General features: G+C 39.0%; 1 protein-coding gene across 7 annotated transcripts in view; it reads right to left on the bottom strand.

Moving 5' to 3' along the window:
- The window catches only part of LOC27206935 (neurotrimin), an 85,620-nt gene that overhangs the window by 42,652 nt on the left and 19,819 nt on the right, over positions 1 to 23,149 (bottom strand). For 3 of the 7 annotated variants that reach the window (XM_039292764.2, XM_039292766.2, XR_005543746.2), the window contains exons 4-5: positions 5,278 to 5,412; positions 3,177 to 3,270 (exon numbers count right to left, since the gene is read on the bottom strand). The exons of 1 other annotated variant lie outside the window; for it this stretch is intronic. In XM_039292764.2, coding sequence (XP_039148698.1) covers positions 3,177 to 3,270; positions 5,278 to 5,412 — 229 coding nt within the window. Of the gene's footprint in view, positions 1 to 3,176; positions 3,271 to 5,277; positions 5,413 to 19,297; positions 19,380 to 23,149 lie in introns of all 7 variants that reach the window. 3 more of the 7 variants (XM_039292765.2, XM_039292767.2, XM_039292769.2) reach the window with 2 other exon arrangements.

Here is a 23,149-nt window from a genome sequence, read left to right as displayed (position 1 = left end):
TTATTCATTAACGACCTCCCCATAGTAATAAAACATTCGCGTGTACTAATGTACGCAAACGATGTTAAATTATGCCTCCAGCACAAGGACACTTCGCGCCTTTTAGACTTACAATCCGATCTAGACAGCTTTCAAATATGGTGCTGTGATAACGTTTTAAACTTAAATGGCTCCAAGTGAAAAGTTATGACCTTTTGTCGTGTCAACCCAATACGCACGACTTACACTCTAAGTAGGTGCCCTTTGGACAGAATAACACGAGTTGATGATCTTGGTGTTCTTCTGGACCATAATAACTGAAACCTTATTTATTTCGTTAGTCCGTCCGATTCTTGAGTATGGATGGTTTGGAGTCCACAATACGTAGTCCACTCGGACCGCATTGAATCGGTCAAAAAAAAACTTTTTACTTTTTGCCTTGCGGCGCCCTAATTGGGATGCAAACCGTATATTACCACCATATTCCAGTAGACTACTTTTAATTAATTTGCCTTCCCTAGCTAACCGTGGAACTATGCTTGAAAAAGTCTTTATTTGTAAGCTTATTCGTGGAGATGTTGAGAGTCCCGACTTGATTAGTCGGCTTAACTTCTCGGTTCCAAGTAGATTCACTAGAAACTATATACCACTTATCTTAAATCATTGTAGATCTAACTATGAGTTGCATGACCCTTACAGAGTATTATGTTCTGACTATAATAGACTTTATCGTATTATCTGTAATCTTGACTCTCTGCCGCTCTTAAAGCAATCAATTTTAATTTTGTTAGTACATAATTATATCCTACTAACACTAATATTTAGTAGAGTTATATTATTATTTACTTACATTATTTAATATTATTTATTACATTATGTTCATTTCCTCGTCTCTGTTCTCTTTTCTATAACGCGTCTATCTTCTCGCGAATCGAGCCGTACGATACACGGTAGCGCCATATTGCCGTGTCTCTCGGTTGCCTTCTATTGAGCCTCCTTGGTGGGCGAGGTCTGTTTAGAGCGCTAGCCAGCCGATTTCTGTGGCGCTCCAACCTGTCATGGTATCTACTCGAGTGCTGGTTTATCTCGTCAAATACCGTTGCGAGTTTCAGGTCTCTGTGCAGGGTGGTGTTTCGCACAAACCACTCGCAGCTGGTGATAAGTCTTGCGACCTTATTTTGGATAGCCTGGATCCTTTTAATTTGGCTGTTGCATGCCAAGCCCCAGATATGGCACCCATACTTCCAGTTTGGTGCTAAGATCTGTTTGTAAATTGTCAGCTTGTTGGATAGCGACAATTTACTGCGTGAACAAAGTAGCCAGCAGTGCTTCGCCACCTTAGCACGTAGGCGCGTTGTGATGTCGGTCACATGCTTGGCAAATGTGAGTCTGCGATCCAGAAGCACTTCAAGGTACTTTGCTGCGTTCGGCTGTGGTAAGGGGGCTTCCTCAATGTAGACGGGCGGTGGCGTTCTCCGCTTTAAAGTATAGCAAACGTTGTTGGATATACTCCTATTGATGCCAATGTTCCAACGTCTTGCCCATTCCGAGAACCGATCTGCAAAGTCCTGGATACCATCGGCTTCGTCGTGCTCGCATCGGGACCTGTAGGTGACGCACACGTCATCGGCAAATGTGGCCAACATTGATTTCCCGTAAAGGCTTACATCCGGCTGCGGCATGTCGTGGCTATACAGGAAGTAGAGCAGGGGGCCGAGGACACTACCTTGTGGAACACCAGCTGCCACGTTGTGCTCGGTGGATATTGCTGAATGAAAGCGCACAGCGAACCTCCTTCCTTCCAGGTACGATTTTAGCAACCCAAAATATGGAGCAGGCAGCTTGTGATTGATTTTTAGTTAAAGTCCAATGTGCCACACTCGATCAAACGCTTCTCGAATGTCCAAGAAGAGGCATCATCATCATTTATATAGTTTACACCACTACAGATTCACTTCATTGTTGTACTTTACCCTTTAATAACTATTTTCCATTAACTCAGACCCACATGATTTTCTTTGTTATATTTTACTTTTTGTTATGTTTTATCTATGTTTACTTATTTTTTTTATATAACTCACATTATAATTTACTACACCATTCTCTCACATACATTGGTATAGCGATTACGATTTTGGCCTTTCTTCTTCTGTCTTTAGAATAAATTTCAGCGCTTATATTTCGCTGGTTATGTTAACTCTATTCTAAAGATAGCCAAATAGAATAGGTTTTTGTTTTTTTTTAATCCAATCGGAGATGTCGATGTTGTTGGGTTCCGAGTTGAGCGGAGTTTCGGGTTGGGATCAGCTTTATAGACCCTATTTCCGAAGGCCGTAATAGTTTCCAGTGTCTTGTGGTACTGGAAAAAGTCATGTCATCCCTGAGATGAATGGCGAACCCCTACTAATAATACCTTTTACTCGTAGAGTAAAAGTATACTAAATTCGTTGAAAAGTATGTAAGAGGTAGAAGAAGGTGTTTCCGACCATATAAATTATATATATTCTTGATCAGGATCAATAGTCGAGTCGATCTGGCAATGTCCGTCCCTCGGTTCGTCTGTCTGTCCTTCCATATGAACGTTGTCCGTCCGTATGAAACTATAAACGCTGGATGGTTGAGAATAAACATACAGATTCGAGAGACATAGGCGCAGGGCAAGTTTGTTGATTCACGTTGCCACCCCCACTCTAACGCACACAAATCGTCCGAAACTGCCGCGCCCACACATTTTCAAAATATTTTGATATTTTTTCATATTTTGATTAGTCTTCAAAGTAATTTTGTTGATTTGCCAAAAAACTTTTTGCCATGCCAACACTTACTCCCAAAAATCGCCCAACCCTTCCGAGCCCACACTTTTGCAAAATTGTGAAATATTTTAACATTTTTATTTTCTTGTATATTTCTATCGATCTGCCAAAAAAAACTTTTTTCACGCCCACACTTTCGAACAATTTATAAATTTGTTCTCATTTTATAGATATCTATCGAAATCCCAGAAAAATTATGAAATTTCGCAACCGACTAATTTGTTGCAAAGAAAAAGTATCTGACGCACGACTCAACCGTTAACCATAGTTAAAGAGTATTAAATTCTTGGGAAGATAGATTACTTTTTTAAATGTCGTATGATTTGTTTGATAATATCCGCTTGCTGTTAATTCCAAGCACAACATTTAAGAAGAAGGACTTACCTACAACTGAAAATACCATGGTATATCCCACTGGTGGTGTTGTGGATACTTGACATTCGTAGACTCCCGAATCTCTTAATTGAGGAAACTTTATCTTGAAATAAAAAAATTTAAATTGAAAGTATGTGTATTATAAAAATAACTTCAGATAAAAAAAAAACAAAATAATTTCGATATTATAATATAATATAATATATAATATTATATGTTTTTAAATTTTTCTGTAAGTCCGAACGTTTTTTTAATCTATTATTTTAAAATTACGGAATGCTCGATTAGACTCTACTTTTGCTTGGACTTTTAACTTTGTGAAATCGTTCTACCCGACTGCTATGGAGCAAAGAAGTATTGGACTTAAGAATAGTCGGCACATTTCCGTTTTGTATTGTTCGAGAAAGTATTGATTTAACTATCGCGAAATTAGGAAATTAATTAATACAGCTAATAGATGTTTCTTATTAGTTGACCAAAGGCCTCTCGCCTGAATATGGTGACGTGCTCGAGGCAATATTTCTTTAAATGTATATCGTACTTGAAGTCGCTAACGGAGAGTCCGGGCAAGTGGCGTCCGCCCGGTCTAGTTAGCCTTACCCGGGTACTGCAGGTCTCTGACCGGGTGGACCGCTTATTTCTCTGCAACTCGTGGGAACCATGAAAAATATACCCAAAAATGTTAAAATACCGCAGGCTTTGACTGCGAGAAATGTCGCAAGACAGTTCGAGGACCGTCTCCTTGACGGGGAGCGGCCTACTTCGGTGGTAACACCAAAAAATGCTCACTCGACTGTGGTCCAAGCCGGCCAAGCGGGACGGGCTAACAACCCGTTACCGCAACTTGGTCAGCCTGTGGCCCGGGATGACCCTAACCGTAAGGGGCTGAGCGGGGACAGTACAAAGTGGTATCTTCGTTACCTTCAGCAAGGCAAGTCACCTGCGGAAGCTGGTTACCGCAGCCGCTAGAGCAAAGGCCCAACTCTGCTTCGAAGCGGGCAAACTCCACCCTGACACCTCCGACGGAAACGCCTAAGAGGCCGAATGTGGAGAAGAGCAGGCCTCTGACTGCTCCCTTCGATGGCCCAAGTACCTCATGGGCTGCAAAGGCAACTGGGCAAGTACGCAAGCCATCATATGCGACCGTAACTGGGGCCATTAAGGTTGCGGTCGTACCAGAGGGGTACCCCAAAGTCGTCCTCAGCAGTGAGAACCTCTCACAGCTCGAGGACGCACTACTGTAGGAGATACTCCTCTCCGGTTGGGATTCTCCAATCAAGTTTGGAGGAATCCACTTCACGGTGGGTCACCTGATGGTGGACTGCCGCAACGCAACCACTGCTGAGTGGCTGCAATTAGCAGTCCCCAGCCTCAGTAAGTGGAGTCCCTGCCTCAGAGCAGGGGACAAAACAACAAAGTGGATCATGGAATTGATCAAGAAACAGAATGCCTTGGACACAGAGAACTGGCGTCTCATATCAAGGAAGAACGAGGGTGGTGGCTCGCTCCTCAGCCTTGGCTTTGATGACAACTCATGCGCCAAGATTATTTCTAGTGACCACAAGCTGAGCTTCAGGTTTGGAGACATCTCAGTTTGTGGTTTAAAGAAGGCCAAAGCGATCAAATCCGGCACAAGACAGGTCGAGACTCCTCGAAATCCACCAGTCTCCGCGGAGAAGGAGAAGCAGAATAGGCTCTCCGAATCCAGCCAGGATATGGCGGATGATGAGGATCTCAATGCGACCATCATCGAAATGGGGGATCAGACTCCGATATCCTCTCAGGAGCTAGGCATGGAACTAGACCTGCTGAGTAAGGAAGAAGCGATACCGGTGGATGGTGATCTGGGTATCTCCAGCAACGATCATCTAATGGTCGGAAGTACAGGGATAGCTCAGGTGAACATCCATCGCGCCAAGGCGGCCTCGGCTGTGCTGGCAAGGATGTTCACTAAACAACATCTTGGGCTAGCCCTGGTACAGGAACTCTGGTATAACCAGGGAATAAAAGGACTGTACGTGAAGAACGCCAAGGTAATTTGGGATCAACGGGCCTCTAGCCCTAGAGCCTGTATCCTGTCATGTAGAAGTATTAATTATTATATACTTACAGAATTTCTAACGCGGGACTGTGTACCGATCGTGGTAGAAGATGTGAGAGCAGCTAAGAAGACTGTGGTGGCATCGGTATAATTTGCCGGTGACGAGGCGTGCCCACCGCCTGAAATCACTGCACTGGCAGAATACTGAAAGAGGGCACACCCATCATCATCGGATGTGATGCGAATGCACATCACGTGATATGGGGCAGCAGCGAAGAGAATCAAAGAGGTGAGTCACTCTTAGAATTTATCTTGAATAACAATCTAGAAATCCTAAATGTCGTCAATGTTCCGACATTTGTTACCAGGGTAAGATTTGAGGTTCTGAACATTACACTTTTCAGCAGATCAGTGGCTTCGCATATAAGCGACTGGCACGTATCTCCTGAGGAGTCAATGTCAGATCACAGAATTATTCGTTTTAACATAGGGCTAAATCTAGAATGTAGCGAGCGTAGGCGCTATCCCAGGAATACGAACTGGGAAGGGTTCAATGCCTCCTTACTGCGGAATCCAGCTTCCGCGTGCTACTAATTGGGCCACATCAAAATCAATAGTAACAACGGAGAGATTATGATGGGCAATTGGTACATTCCAGCCCTACAAATCTCCTGGTCCAGATGGCATACAGCCAATCCTGCTACAACGAGCGCTAAATCAGCTCGCAGTGCCGATCAGGAAAATACTGATCAGCAGCCTAGCTTTAGGACACATACCTACTGTCTGGAGTATAGCGAAAGTGGTCTTCATTCCAAAAGCTGGAAAGAAAGACATCACTGATCCGAAGTCGTTCAGACCCATCAGCTTGACATCGTTTTTGATAAAAACGTTGGAAAAGCTAGTGGATGTCAGCATTAAAGGACTCTGCTTGTGGAGCATCCGCTCCAACGGAGGGCAGCATGCCTACAGGGCGGGCAGATCAACTGATACTGCCCTATATCACCTGAAAAGCCTTATTGAGGATTCACTTACTAATAAGGAAGTGGCGTTATGTGCCTTCTTAGACATACAGGGTGCATTCGACAATACCTCCCATGAGGCTGTCAACGCATCCCTGGTGTCCTCTCGCCACGAGTTGCTGGACAGACTGACCGGCAGAGGTACACTTTGCCAAGGCTATACTGACGATATTGTCATTATAGTCAGAGGTAAATATGAGGAAACACTCTACGATATTATTCAACTGGGCCTCAATATGTCCAGCGAATGGTGCAAGGAAGTAGGCCTGAGCCTAAATCCAACAAAATTGTTATTGTTCCTTTCACAAATAGGTTCAAGCTACAGAGAATGAAGGCAAAAACCCTGTAAGAATGTCGCATAGAGGCCAGCAAGGAAGTTACGTATCTTGGGATAACCATCGACTCCAAACTTTGCTTCAAAACTCATGTCGGTAACACAATTGATAAGTGCACCAGAGCACTTTTCACGTGTAGGAAAATTGCTGCAAATTCGTGGGGAACCTCACCACGCATAATAAGATGGCTGTACCTCATGGTACTCAGACCCATACTAACCTATGGGGTAATAGCCTGGGGTGATAGAGCACGCCTTAGCACCACTAAGGTGAAACTTAATAAGCTCCACAGAATGGCCTGCATATGCATGACAGGAGCAATGCGCACCTGTCCCACTGCAGCCCTAGAAGTACTAATGGAGGTAACGCCGCTTCATATCGTCATTGAAATGAAACGGAAAGCCACCCTAATAAGAATTGAAGGAGCCGGAAATGACTGCAACCTTACAAGAAAGGATGCTGAAAGCCTAAAAAGGGATATCCCTTTGCTGATGCAACCAAGGGATGAGATGCCAGCTGAGCACAGGTTCGCTCAGAACTTCAGCACTCATCTCAGTAATAAAAACAGTTGGACAACCCTGGGGAAAGTACACCCTATGAAACCACAAACAATAAAGTGGTATACAGAAGGATCCCTCACCGACGAGGGAAGTAGGCTGGGGGTTGTAGGCCCCAGGTTAAAATACCACAAATCAATGGGCAGATACACCAGCATTTTTCAAGCTGAAGTCTGTGCTATTGGACGCTGTGCGGAGTTCAATCTGCAAAGGAACTATCGTGGCAAGGACATTGCTATACTGTCTGATAGTCAAGCAGCCATAAAGGCGCTCAGCAAAGCAAAGATAACATCTAAGCTAGTAAATGAAGTGAGGACAGCCCTAGACAAACTGGGACCTGTCAACAAACTCACAATAAGGTGGGTGCCGGGACACAACAACATCCAGGGAAATGAGCTAGCGGACAACCTAGCCAGGAAAGGGGCAGAGAACCCTCTAATTGGGCCCGAACCATTCTGTGGTGTTGGTCACCACAGAGTACTGGGCTTACTTAAGCCAATAGAGGAAGGAAAACGTCTGTCCTTCTGGGAACACCTACCAGGACTTAGGCAGTCTAAGATTCTCCTTCGCGATTATAACCACAAAAGATTTAAGACCTTAATGACACACGGGAAAAACACCGTGCGCATTTTGACTGGCCTTCTTACGAGGCACTGCCGACTTCGCAGTCATTTGCATAAGATTGGCATTGCAGACAGTGAACTCTGTCGCTTCTGTTGCATGGAGGAGGGGAGCTCTGCACATATTATATGTGACTGCACGGCGCTTTCCATCAGGAGGAACAGACTCCTAGGAATGTATGTAGTCCCACGGGAAACAATTGCAGCCCTGAACCCCAATAAAATTCTGGCTTTTATACAGTGCATTGGACTTCAGGGGGATCTTTAGGTCATGAAGGGGTAGTACAATAGTTCCGACACCTACAAACCCACTTAATAATAATAATCATATTTGAAGCAAGTATTTTGAAATTCTGTAATTATTTTGCTAACTTTTGCCTAGTATTACTGCCAAAATGGCTCAATAACTTGTTGACGTTAAAGTGTGCCTGGCTAAAAGTTTTTTGGTAAATCGATAGAAATTTACAATAGTTTGACTATGACCAATTATTAAAACGTTTGGGAAACGTTTGGGCTCGGCAGTTTTGGTCGGTTTGTAGGCGTAAGAGTGGGGCAATAAACTGGCGCTGCATCCATATCTCTAGAATCTGTATACTGAATATCAATCTTCTAGCTTTTATAGTATTTGAGATCTCGACGTTCATGCGGACGTATGGACATGGCTAGATCTACTCGGCTCTTGATCCTGATCAAGAATATATAAGTTAACAACCGAGGCTCCATAGCAACTAAGTAACATTACATAGATATGCTGTCGCGCCAGAATTGGGTACAGCGCTCCGCGCAAAGAATGTTCGGCAGCGGAAAGCTTACACTTCTTATTTGGATAGTCGCATCACGCTGTAAGGAATGCTGTGTCGGCTTGTTGACTTGCCTTGATGGCGCGATGCATTGTTGGGAGAGTAAGCTTATTTCACAAATTGTCAACTCCTAGTTTTAATTCTGAATCAAGCGCACTCGAAATAAAACGCCTAATAAATCACAGCTCCGACTTGTGTCGTAAACATAATCTATTTTCACATGAGGACCCACTCATTTCAAGGCAGAGTTTACAGCTGAAGGGCCGCTATCAACTGTAGGAGAGATAAGGAAGAACGAGCTACCGTCACTGGAGTAACGGAACGGAAGACTTCAGATAGGCGGCTAACCATTAGGAAAGAGATCATTTATAAACGAGTAACGGGTAAAAACATTAATGAGAAAAAATGGGATAGAAGGGAATTTATTATTAAATAATTGTTAAATATGTCGGAGATAGATTTTCAATAGCGTCGTTCATGTTTGATAATCTGTTTCACTGTCGCGCAGCGTGTCGCAATGGTCACTTCTGTTCTGTTCGGAGGCGAATTCGAACTGTCTTTCCTCTTCTTGTTTCTTCTTCCTCCTCACCTCACATTGCGCCACGCTCAGCAGGGATGTTCGCTATCTTTCCCCACAGCGCTCTTATACAGAAACTCTCATACACGCGCTCTCTCTCTTCTCATTACTTTTTATCATCATTTGTTTCCATAGCGAATACACAGAGAGACTTATAATTAACAATAAATCTTATAGACCAAGTAAATTCCCGACAAATATAATAATTTACGTCGGTCTTTAACCCACATATGGTATAACCCGATATAAGTTCTTTTTCAGTACCGAAGAATATGTGTTAAACCGCAATCACCTTAATCCTTAAATAAAACTATTACTCAGCGCAAATGCACAACAGGTTATGGGCCCAGCACGCTTCCACAGCGCCAGAAAATAGTTAGAACAAGAATAGTAAGCACCTGTGAGTTTACATGAAAGATTTCTATTTGTGGCGAAATTGACGACACACATATGCATGTACTAGTCTGAGACTTCTGGGGACCAAAATAAGGTGTCTTATTGGCCACAGAAAAAACAGGCAGAGAAAAGAAACTTTTTCGTTGCTTGTGTAGAATCTTTTTAATGTGGCATAACTAATTGCAAAGAAATCGAGTATTGCTACTAAACGCATAGAGCCCTTGGGCAAAGAAAAGTTTGACACATGGAAAATACAAATGCATGCGTTATTGATAAAACAAAACGATTCGTCGAAATATGTCAACGGGACTCTTTTAAAACCCGCAGATAACTTTCAACAGTGGTTAAGCGGAGACGCAGGGCTAAGTCCGATCTCATTTGGGCCATGTCAGCATCGGAACCAAGGCATACTAAAAACTGCGAGACAGCAAATGATGAAATGAAAAGCTGCATAGCACATACCACTGAAATGCACTGTTGTAATCCCTTATTCCACTGAAAATGAATGCAGGCGGTGATATGAGAAGTCACATAGATAAGTTTTCCGATCTAAGAGTCAAAATAAAGGAAGTTGATCTCATGAATATTGACGGTTTGTTAACCATCATGTTCGAATCGCAATTGAAACTCAAGAAAACTTAATCTCAACGGAGGCTTTTAAAATAAAGTTATTAGACGAGTGCGAAGCATGAAACGGAAATCCAAACGAGTCAACGCCTGACGCATTAATGGTGCATAAGAAGTGCAATCCCAAAAAAACCGAACTGTTGCTGCGGAAAAGTCGGGCACCGTTCAGCTGAGTGGTGTCTAAACTTTGGAGCCACGTCACACATGTGCTTAGAGCAGAATATGTTTGATATCCTGGAGCCTGAGGAATGCTCAAAGCTCAGACTGACAAATGACGAGGCCACCGAAATAAAAGGATATGGAACTGTGCAGTTCTCCACAAGCAACAAGTTCAGCGCCAGCCTGTAAAACGCTCTCTACGTACCGGATTTAAGGACCAATCTGTTATCGGTCTCAAAAATTTGCGATCACGGCTTCAACGTAATCTTCAAGAAGGATAAATCTGATGGGGAGGGAAGAGAAATTGTTTTTACGGCTACCCGTAAATTGGACTTCTACCAAATCAAAGAATCACACGAAAGCAGCCAGCACGCTGTAAGTAAGCGAAACAGCATCAGAGAATGGCATAAGCGTTTTGCCTATGAAATGAGTCGGATTTGAAAGACCTTTTCAAAAAAGGCAAAGTTCAAGGAGCTGGAGTAAACCTAAGAGAGAGAGGTAATTCAAGAACTACGTCGAACGGCGAAGCGGAAAGAAGCTAAAAATAATCAGGCCAGATAACGGAATACACTAATAATGAGTTTAAAATCAAGAGAGAATGCTATATTCAAGTTCCCCGACTATCAGATACCCGTTACTCAGCTAGTGTAAATGTGAACGCGAAATTTCATCATTTCTCTGGGATATCGATAGATATTGGGAAATAAAATTAGAAAAAATTTGAAACAATTTTAAAAGTGTAGGCGTGGCCGTTTTTGGGCGTTAGCGTGGGCGTGGCAACATGGGTCAACAAACTTACACTGCGTCTTTGTCCTGAAATCTCAATGTTCATACGGACAGACGGACATGGCTAGATCGATTCGGCTATTGATCCTGATCAGGAATATATATACGCTTGCTTCTGCCTGTTAAATACTTTTCAACCAATCTAGTATACCCTTATATTCTACGAGTAACGGGTATAATTATCTTCAACTCAAGGAATAAGGCACGAGTATTCTGTAGAATATACCCTTCAACAAAGCGGTACAGCCGAACCTAAGAACCGGACACTTGTAGAAATGTCTCTCTGCCTGATGATACAGGCTGCACTTCCTGCGAGTTATTGGGCGGAAGCAGTCAGCACCGCGATCTACGTAATAAACAGATGTCCCTCAAGAAGACTATGCGGAGAATCTCCTTTCAAGCTATGGAACAATCGCATCCCAATCGTAAGGCATATGCAGAAATTTGGTTAATTTGTATACTAGCTAAACAAACAATCCAAGAGTAAGTTTAGCTCGAAATCCAAGAAATGTGTTTTCGTTGGATACTGCAGTGATGCCAAAGCTTACAGGCTATATGATGCGGAAACCCAAACCTTAATTAAAAGCCGAGACGTCGTTTTCACAAATTTATTTGGGCATGAAGATTTTGGCAATTTTCAATCGATATCGACATTGAACCAGTATAAGGTGATCGATCAAGAAATAACAACCCAGATGACAACGAAGGCAATCGACCGGATAGTCCCGAGCGAGAGTACTCTGAATCAGATCAGGCCCCCAAAACAAATTAAGGAAATGTTAGAACAAGGTATAATTCGTAAATCAAAGTCATCTTATTGTTCTCCTATTTGGGTGATCCTCAAAAAGACAGATCAGTCTGGGAAAAAAAACTTGGAATGGTAGGAATCTCAATGAAATTACAGTTAACGACAAGTTCCCCCATTCCTAGAATGGATGAAATATTGGATAAACTGGACAATGCCCAATATTTTACAACAATTGATTTAGCTAAAGCCTTTCACCAAATTCAGTTTTCACCAAAATTACAGCGAAAGCGAAACAGCTTTTTCAACTAAACATGGGCATTACGAATATATTCCTTTAGTCTTAAAAAATTTCCCTGCCACATTCCAAAGATGTATGAACAATATTTTGGAATATTTAATATACAAAGATTGCCTAGTGTACTTAAACGACATTATAATATGCTCCACTTCATTCGAGGAACATATTCTGTCCCTAAGAATGTTCTTTTCAAACTCAAGGATGGTAATTTAAAGTTACAGCTAGACAAATGTGAGTTCATGAAGAAGGAAACAGAATTTTCGGGACATATTGTAACCACAACCGGCATAAATTTCCCGTTACCCAAGACACCAAAACAAATTAAATCAATTTTGGGATTATGTGCGCTCTATCTCAAGTTCATTCCTAACTTTGCCAACGTAGTTAAACCTATGAACCTTAAACTGAAAAAAGGCGCAGTACTTGATACCAAATGTAAAGGTTATGTTAAGTCCTTTGAAGGGTTAAAAGTTTTGATAACAAATATGAAATTACAAAGGTGAAAAATTGAACAAATTTGATTAAATATCTTTCAGGCAAAGAAAATTATGTAGCGGATATGTCGTATTTAAAGACTAAAGGCTACTAAAAAGGCATAAAGAAGTTTTACATCCAGGAGTAGAAAAAAACTATTAGCTGGTTTCATGAAGAATACTATTTACCAGATAGTCAAAAACAAATCCAGAATATCATTAAAGAATGTGAAATCTGTAATATACCGAAAACGAAACATAAAAATACGAAATTGATATCCGAAACAACTCCGGAGTTATTCAAAGTAAGAGAAAAATATATATATAAAAATATATATAAAAATAAAAAAAAAAATATATATATATATATATATATATATATATATATATATGATAAATTTCTATCCCACAGGAAACCAAATATGCATGGCTTTCATGCATTGTCATCTATTCGAAATCTGAATCACTAGTTGAGGAGAAAAGTAAAGATTGGTAAGGATTTACCCTTAATGTGCATAGCTTTGCAGAATTGGTAAAGATCGGAGGTCGTAAACATATCGAAAACAGGAATAATTGAAGAGTTAGACGATAAGCACTTTGAAAAAAAACGAACCAAGGTTATGATCTTTCTACCGCGGTTCGTTTTCGCAAAGTGCTTATCGTCTCGCTCTTTAATTCTTCCGGTTTTCCTAAATACATTGGTTAGTTCGCTCTTTACAACTGGAGTTTGCCTATATTTCGTGTTGGCTGCAAAATAAATCCAAATTACAAAAACAAAAGAAAATTAGTAAGAGTACATACGATAATTCCAGAACAACGGAAGAAAGCTTAACAACATCACATACTTCCAATATTACTTGTCTGTATGATACCTCATCTCACCATGGTCCAAGGCAATAGTATAGAAATAAAGCAAAGACACTAGAATAACAAGATGCGTAACGCCATACGATTTTTTGGCACGCGATTTTTTGGCCTTGGCTCTAGAGGTGGAGGAGGAGGCTCCAGGCTCTCTCGAGTTTTTGTTCGAGAGAGAAAGAGCGGAGAGCGCTACAGCAAACAGCTCTTTTCTACGCATACAGTGATATCAGACAACTGTATGTGTGCACACGTATGCTCATGCATTGTAAATTTGACAAAATATGCACTTCACCTTAGAAGTTCGTTGACTTTAAATCTATATTATTTTTTATCAATTGGCACCATGCGAAAAATTCTTGTTTTGCATTGCCTTAACGTTATAACTATTTAAATAAAGCTTAGAAATAGTAATAGCCGAATCATAATATCACAAAATAAATTTCGAAAATGACTTTATATTAGAATACTTGTCATTAGGGTATTCAGCTTGCGACGTGAGAAAAATTAATATAGCAGTGATTGTTGAGTGGTTGTGTCCGCACTTCGTGCCTCCAGATATGACTTTTGCAATAAACAGTTTTAATATTTTTATTTATTTTATAAATTTTTATTTTCTACTACGTATTATTATTTTTTATGAATTATTATTATGAAATATTATTATTTTTATTATTTATTAATAAAATTATTATTTTTTTATGAAATTAAAAAAATAATTATTATTTTTATGAAATATTTATTTCTCAATGTAATGTCTTCTTTTTGGAAAATTTATGTTTCAAATTACAGTAGTTATAATAATTTTCATTGTATTTGCTTTAATTATTTAGTATACTTATTAAGTCATTTGACTTAATATGATGTATGTAAATGAACCATTTTTATTAATGAAAATGCGCATTATATTCAGCTTTCAGTTACATTTTTTTTTTTTTTGGTCTTTTCCAATTTGATATTTTTAAAAAGCGCGCACTTTTGGGTGGGAAGAATAGCGCGCCATCATCATATTGCTACGAAATTGGCCACAACTGCAAATATGTAAATTCGTTTCTTCGATCAGAATTGATTTCGGCACGACACGCACACATATACGCGTTCTCGTCTCTTGTTTTTACTCACACAAGCAAGAAAATTCTATTTTTAGATTTCTTACGCTCCCAGCGTAAGCGAGCGGAAAGAGAGCAAATTTGGCCTTCACCAAAAAAGTGGCTGCATAGTGCCAAACCAATGTATGGCCATTAGGCATCTAGTTATTCTAGTGTCTTTGAATAAACCCACTCAGTGCAAGGAACGGATACTTTATATTCCAAACAGGAACAATGGAAATTCCGACAAAATATGAATATCACTATTTAACGTTCGAAAACATACTAGAAGAACCGAAAGATTTCCACAAAGATAAGAACCAACGAATGGCGATTAAATATCAAAATTTGGAGCAGTTTACAAAATATGTAAAAGATATTGCAGTTAATTAAAAACATGATTACTTGAACAACTTAAAAAAGACACGAATGAAATTTTTACTATTTCCCATGTTCCAAGCGAAGTCACTAAAGTTCAGATTTTTCAAGTTATTCCTTACCTAGATGAACATAATTACATTCAAACGGAGCAAATATTTGATAAGTTCTATATTTTGAATAATTCAGTATACAATAGATGGATTAATCAAACAAGAATCAACACATTGCAATTTTGAATTTTGAAATACACGAAAACTCACAAAAACTTTGAAATCAGTCACATAGCACCGAATATTCTGATTGCCTGGAATTTACCAGAAATGGTTATTAACCAATCTTGTATTAAATGTAATTCATTGTAATATCAGGACATAACATTATAAGAATTACAAATTGTACAATCCAGAACTTAGCAGATTTTACGCAAATGATCTATTTCACTAATAATGTTACAAGATAGGAGCCAATACAAACAAACAATAGAGATAACAAGACATACCCGTTACTCAAAGTGAATGCGAACGCGATATTTCATAATTTTTCTGGGATCTCAATAGATATTGGGGAATAAAATGAGAAAAAATTTAAAAATTGCTCAATGTGTGGGCGTGACCGTTTCGGTTGCTTTAGGGCGTTAAAGTTGGTGTGGCAAAAAGTTTTTTGACAAATCGATAGAAATTCACAAGACTAAAACAATTAAGAAAAAAATTCGAGAAATGGTTTAAATGTGGGTGTGGAAGGTTTGGGCGGTTGTAGGACGTTAAAGTGGGCCGATAAAAATTGGCAAGGCAAACGATGGAAAATATAAACATTTCTCAAAAGTGTGGGTGTTGCAAATCGATAGAAATTTACAAGACTTATAAAATGATGATAATGTATACAAAAAGTGTGAGCGTGTCAAAAATTTGTGGGCGTCATAGTGGGCGTGGCAACATGAGTGAACAAACTTGCGCTGCGCTTATGTCCCTAGAATATGTCTGATTAATCTCAACATTCTAGCTTTAAGAGTTCATGAGATCTCGCCGTTCATACGGACAGCCGGACCGGGTCAAATCAACTCGGCTTTTGAATACATGGTCGGAAAAGCTTCCTTCTGCCTGTTATTTACTTTTCAACGAATCTTGTACACCCTTCTACTCTCCTAGTAACGGGTATAAAAAGTACATTGCTTTTTTTAATACGGGATATAATTAAATAATTTTACACTACTTACAAGAAACTTAATAAGCTTGGTAAATGGGACAAAAACTAAATCAAACCGTCAAGATCTTTTAAGCATAAACTCCCAATAGACGGTACAGAATTTGTAACGAAGTTTTTCGTGAGAGAATCTACTGGACGAAGAAATGGTGCTTGGTAAAGTGTATTACAAGCAAGATCAAGTTACAGGAAATAGTAAAGGAGTAAAAGTTCCAAAACCTCTTAGATCAGAAGCTGAAAACATATCCTAATTCTCAAAATTAATATAAAGGATTACGAAATCGTAGCTGCAGACATTAAACCAAAAGCAAGTAATAAAGCTAAAGAAACAGTCTACAGTATTGTAATATCCTACAATCCGGTAAAATACATTTAATTATGAACAAAGATATGCCGCTACAATCTCGGCCCCGCAGATTTTCATATTCCTAACGTTGCATTATAGACAAAAACAGCGACTATTGGCTTAAATCTATCATCGAAACATCCGAGTCAGAACCTACCAAATCACTTTTTCTAGTCAAATCGCTTGGGTATCGAATATAGGCGAAGGGCTGTAGTTAAAGCCATTATAAGCCATCCCCTACCTTTATCGAGGATCAACCCGACACAATACAAAATGCAGGGTTTTCAGTTCCATCGACTTCATCTTTCTTTCACGTAGAAATTCGGAATTGTTGTAAATGTCCATCGTTCGTCACTCGCCAAGGACAATTTCAGTTTCAGCGTGTACCTTTCCGTCAGTCAACTTTATGTAACCGATATCTTCTGGGATCTTACCAGCAAATGTGTGGCTATACCATACGTTGATGACATAATAACCCCTGCAGAAATAGAAGTAACTTGTAACGAACTGTATATCTTCGTTCTGCTCGCTACGAAAGGCACCGACTAGCTCAGAGAGAAGACACAGTTTCCGACTTAAGAAGCATTATTGGAGAATTTTACAGCGGATTCTTCCGGTGATCGCCGGATCACTTGTCATAGTTACGTCTGTACAGTTTAATTTTTGTCATCTTCCCGTATTTCAGTTCGTTTAATACACACTAGAATACACTCTAATTGTTTAAAATCCTGAAAGCTCCTTCTTTCTGGGTGTGCCAACCAAAGCATCATCGTTGTCATTGAACTGCTGATCAGAAAGAACCATCCGGAAAGCCTACCATACCGACTATACTATACCTACTACTAACATCTTAGAACGTCTTAACAGTTATTAGTTGAGTTGCTTTGGAAAGTCATATCACTCGACATTTGTTAAAAATTTCCGTAATGAACCTTGTTAGTGTTTTTAGATTCCGGATAGGATATCTAGATAGGATTCGTAGAGTAAAAGGGTATGTTCGATTCGTTGAAAAGTATGTAACAAAGGGAAGGATGCGTTTCCGACCATATAAAGTATTTGTATTCATGATTAGGATCAACAGCCTTGTCGATCTGGACATTATCATTATAAAATATATAAATAATATCAATTATATTAATATATTTTGACACTCCCACTCTAACGCCCACAAACAGCACAAAACTGCCACGCTCACAATTTTAAACAATTTACGGATATTTTTTTCAAAATTTAATTAGTCTTGTAAATTTCTATCGATTTGCCTTTTTGCCACGCCCATTCTAACGACAATGCATTGCAGTTCGCAATTTGTTCTGCCTGCATTGTTGCTACCTTACTGGTTGATGGATTTTCGAACTGATATTTTCTGCCACCCTTTTATGGGCGAGTTCTAAGACTTCTTCGTCTGAGGAGATGTTCCGGGTATTTCTGTACATTAGTCAGTGTAAAAAAAAATTGTTGGTGCCAAATTCAATCAAGAGTCTGTAGATAATTATGTTTTCCGCATCTATGGTTATTCACAACAAGAACTTAATATTAAATTAAATTTGCATTCAATAAAAGCTTTTGGTTCTCTTTTTTTTTGCTGTATTTATTTTTATTTATTTCTGAGATAAAAATTTTTATTCACGAACACTTCGCAACAATAATTTGGTATCAAACTAGTTTGGCATTTATTGAAAATTCAATACATTTTTTTTTAAAATTTCCATATGCTGTATTTATTTTATTTATTTAAGAGTTGCTCAAAGTAAAGTAGTTAGATCACTATGTAACTCCCCCTGGTACATGAGAACCATAGATATAGAAAGAGATCTTAATATTCCAGAGATGGGCGATGTATTGAGGACCCACGCGGAAAGTTATATGGGGCGACAAGGTTCCCACCCCAACACCCTGGCGAGAAGGCTTATCCATCACCCGAAAAAAGAAGATTCCACCCACATGATCTCCCATCGAGACTATTATAATTATTTGTTCTGGTCAAGCTGCCACATAGGTAGCAGGTTAATAAATTTTACAAAAAAAAAAAAAAAAAAAATTTATTTATTTCTTAGATATATTTTTCTGTATACATTTTTGTTTTATTGGCGTATAAAGACAAAATGCCTACTCAAATTTCTTATATTTTATCGTCGTGTGTTTTGCCGACGGCTTTTAGCCGTGCAGCAGACGGCGATCACCGGAGGAGTCAGCTGTAAAATACTACTCGGCCATGATTTGCATGCAGCAAAGTAAAAATAATTACGTTGGATTTGATGAAGACGAATGGATGCACTGCTCTCATATAAGGAATATATACAGCTGAAGCTTGACCAGTATGACTTCTTATGTCAGATACTAATATTAAGCATCCTTGCATGCCTTCAATAAAGTGTAATTTTAGATTTAGGAAGTCACATAAGAACTACGTTTTTGTACAATTTTGTAGCAAAATTGAGTTCGATTGTGAGTCCTGGAGATCTTTATTAAGATTGGGTATCTTTTATATAACATTTTTGAGCTGGTATTCCATATTACGACAAGAAGATATTTATCATTATCCCAAACATATAATTCCTAAGTGTGCATCCTTACAAAAGTCAGATATTCAACTGTCTGATTTAATGGGTTCCATGACAAAGATGTGCAAATAGATTTAACTTAAACAAATCAAATCCTGATGATGAGAAAACAACAAGTTGTCTATGAAATTCATAAGCCTGCTCGGTAAAACTTTAAACGCTGTGAATTCGTTCAAAAGGGAATAAATGATACATGGCAATTCAGTTGAAATGATTCCATTTAGTAAAGAAAATAAATGATATAGATATTTACTGACCGTAATTGCCCGTTTTCAACGTATGCGTTCGTCGAAGCGGTTAAGACAAAGTCTGCCCCAGATGTAGTACAGGCAATGGAAACTGTTTTTAGAAAGAGTAAATGTAGTCAGATCAAGGAAAAGAATTTTTTAATTCTACTTTTAGGGAATTCAGAAAACAATGTCATATAAATCATTACCGTACTTACACACACCTAAAGGCTTCTATATATGAACGCTTCAATTGAACTCTAAACAAGAGAGAATGCTATAGTCGATATCCCCGACTATCAGATACCCGTTACCAAAGACACTAGAATTCTAGTGTGTTTGCCGTTAGACAGCTAGTGTGAATGCGAAATCGAAATTTCATTATTTTTCTGAAATATCGATAGATATTAGTGAGAATATATAGAATGAGAAAGAATTTAAAAATTGTTCAACAGTGTGGGCGTGACCGGTTTGACGGCTTTAGGGCTAGAGTAGGCGTGGCTAAAAGTTTTTGGCAAATCGATAGAAATTTACCAGACTAATTATATTATGAAAAAATGGCGAAAAATGGTTCAGAAATGTGCGCGTTGCTATTTTGGGCGGTATTAGGTCGTTAGAGAACCCTTTAGTCGAACTCTAAAAAATTGTATGTGGAAATATTTCAAATTTCTCCTAGATGAATACAATAATTCTTATCATCGAAATATTAAAATGAAGCCTGTGGATGTGTGTGCTGAAAATGAAAATGTAATTTTAAAATAAGTATATAATATATATAATTATATAATATAAAATATTCCCAAAACATAAATTTTCAGTAGATTCTTTCGTAAATTGTTCATTAGAATAAGTAAATACAAGGGAGTATTTATGAAGGGATATGAATTTAAATGGACTACAGAAATTTTTAAAGTTAACTCTACAGGGCCTACAATTATGTATGAACTAGAAGACTAGGAGTAACCCTTTCCATGTTTTGCTTATTTATTGAATCTTCCCTCATACTTAAGAGACTAACAATAAGTTTTCAAATCTTATTCTGAACTAACTAAATATCATTTTATGAAATGATTCGTGCTGTGTGGCCTAACAAATTTAACGCTGGGCTGGTTGGTCGTTCCGGTGCAGGCGGCTTTGGCTGCATACTCGAATAAGTTTTCTTGCAAGAGGATTTGAATGTGAGGCTAGTTTTTTATTGTATTTTACTTTCTTCTCGGAGTAATCCTATTCAAGGTTTGTTTTATGAAGACGAACTAATGACTGTGGGCTAGTGTGTTATAATTATCTTGTAAAATATATCTCTTATCATCCTATAGTTACGACAAATTATACCCGTTACCCGTAGATTAGAAGGGTATACTAGATTCGTTGAGGAGCCTGTAAAACCCGTAAGATTAAAGTTAAAGGGTATACTAGATTCGTTGACAAGTATGTAACATTCAGAAGGAAGCGTTTCCGACTGTATAAAGTATATATATTCAGGATCAGCATCAATGGCCGAGTTGCCATTTCCATCTGTTCGACAGTCCTTCTGTCCGTATGAACGTAGAGATCTCAGGAACTATAAAAGCAGGAACACAAAGCGCAGAAAACTGCCATTTTTTTAATCATTTTTCGATCATTTTTCACATTTTAATTGTAAATTTCTATCGACTTGCAAAAAAACTTTTTGCCACTATAACGCCCTATAGGCCCCGAACCAGTCACGCCCACACTTTCAAACAATTTAAAATTTATTCTCATTTTATTCCCTAATATCTATCGATATCACGGAAAAATTGTGAAATTTGGCGTTCGCTTTCCCACTAGCTGAGTATCGGGTATCTGATAGTCGGGAACTCGACTATCGCATTCTCTCTTGTTTTTTAGTTGAATGAATCAACTTCTTCCATACAAATTATGGAATCAAAATAATAATAAATAGAATGGTTCGCCAAGTACGCGAATATATTAGTAGTTGTGAGATCTGTAAAACGATGGGTCAGGCAGCGGAATCGGAGCGTCCTTTCTAACGGATGTACGTTGACATATTAGGGCCTTTTACTTGGACTAAGCAAGGACATGTTGGATTATTAATAGTAGATATTTTCTCAAAGTATCATTGGTTGTGCCCTTTGAATAAGTTTACTTCAAAAGCGTTGCAGGATTTTTTGCAGAATGAATGAGATTTATGTTTGGAGTTCCCGAATAATGGTGATAATGGCTCACAGGCTCAGAGCGTGTGAGCTTCACCCTTTTTTAATTACATATGTGGTATGTCATATGAATTCGTCCGTTTATTCGCCGCAATCCAATGTGGCAGAACGCGTTAATAGGTCAATTATAGCAGCTATTCGAGCGTATTTGAAAACAGAACACACCGAATGGGATCACCACATACAGGCAATTAATTAAAAAATTAATTCTTGCAATGTTCCCCCGTGTTCGGATTTAATATGGTTGTTCACGGATCGCAGTTTCGGTCGTTAAAAAACTAATCAGTACTTAAAGAACCTGCATGGAATTTAAATAAATCGGACCAGTTAGCGGTATTTCGGGATAAACTGAGAAGTAATAAATAAAGAGTTGACGATCAGAATGCCGCCACTTCTAATCTGCGGTCTAGACCCGTTGAGTACAAAGTTAACCAGGATGTTTTTCGCCGGAATTTAGCGCAAAGTAAATTTCTGAAAAATATAAATGCGAAATTTTGTCCCCCCTTTCTTAAGTCTAGAGTGCGAAAAAGGTTGAGGAATTCCTGTTATATGTTGGAGGATTCCTGTTATGCTAGGATAACAAGTTGGAACGTATCATACGAAAGATATTCGTCAAATTATTTTCTGTCCAATTCGCGACGTTAAGAACTACTAATTAGACAGTGGTTGTAGGAGACCGTGGGAATCAAACGGATTTTGAAAGTAAAATGGCTTGGTTAAAATTTTAGTACTTTGTTAACAGACGGTAGGCGAATCCGCGAATGCGACAAAACGCAGCGAAATCACGATCAGCAAGAATTAGCTACGAAAAGAGTGCGATTCTTTGTGAAAGCTTAGGAAGTAATGCAAGTATGCTGGTCTATTGTCTACGATTGTGAACATTGCAAAAACACTGATCAAAGAGCGTTGCGCATTATTTCGCTTATAGTATTCATACGACAGGCTTGCGCCCAACTGGCGGATACCTTAACCGTATGACAGCAAAGCTCGAGCTACATTAATCTTAACCACGTTGCTAGGTAGTGGATACATCTGGAATTTTGGCAGCTGCCCAAAAGGGTCATTTAATAACGTTAACCAGAAGTCGGAATTCGAACAGGATCAGGAACACGCAGACTCCATAACGAGACCCAACCTTAGTTGTACCCGTTCTGAGCGTATGCACATGGAGTAGGTGTTGCTGAAGGTGTAGGTTTAAGTAAACATAAATTTATAACGTTTTGAACATTTGCCTAGTGTCCTTGAAATTATGGAGCAGTAACGGATAACAGTCTCCTTCACAATACAAAAGGGTAATCTAATCATGTTTGGGATCTCTAATATATATACAGTCGCACCGAAGGGCTCATAGGTAGGCTGGGTTAAGACGCGATTTCAACGAGCAACATCCACGTAGGAGCGGAAATAGGGGTCAATAGCAATTTCAGGTCTCTATTCGAACTTCACGACCCACGTAAAATAAATATATGGCAAGGATTTCCTATATTTATCGTGTATTAGCTCACGGAGACGGACATTTTCAACGAGTTTATTGGCAAGGTGATTTTTGAAGGAAATTCATCACAAAGGTCTTCCGTCCGAAAGAAGCGAGGATAATCAGGGAATAGCTCCGAGAAGTATGTTAAGTTCTTGCTTAAGAGAAACAGCAGCTTACTGCCAGTACTCTCCAAGATACTCGAAAGAGTAT

Source organism: Drosophila simulans, chromosome 2R, assembly GCF_016746395.2.
Source record: "Drosophila simulans strain w501 chromosome 2R, Prin_Dsim_3.1, whole genome shotgun sequence".
NCBI lineage: Eukaryota > Metazoa > Arthropoda > Insecta > Diptera > Drosophilidae > Drosophila > Drosophila simulans.
The sequence above is the reverse complement of the archived record's forward strand: the minus strand, read 5'-3'. Positions and strand labels throughout refer to the sequence as shown.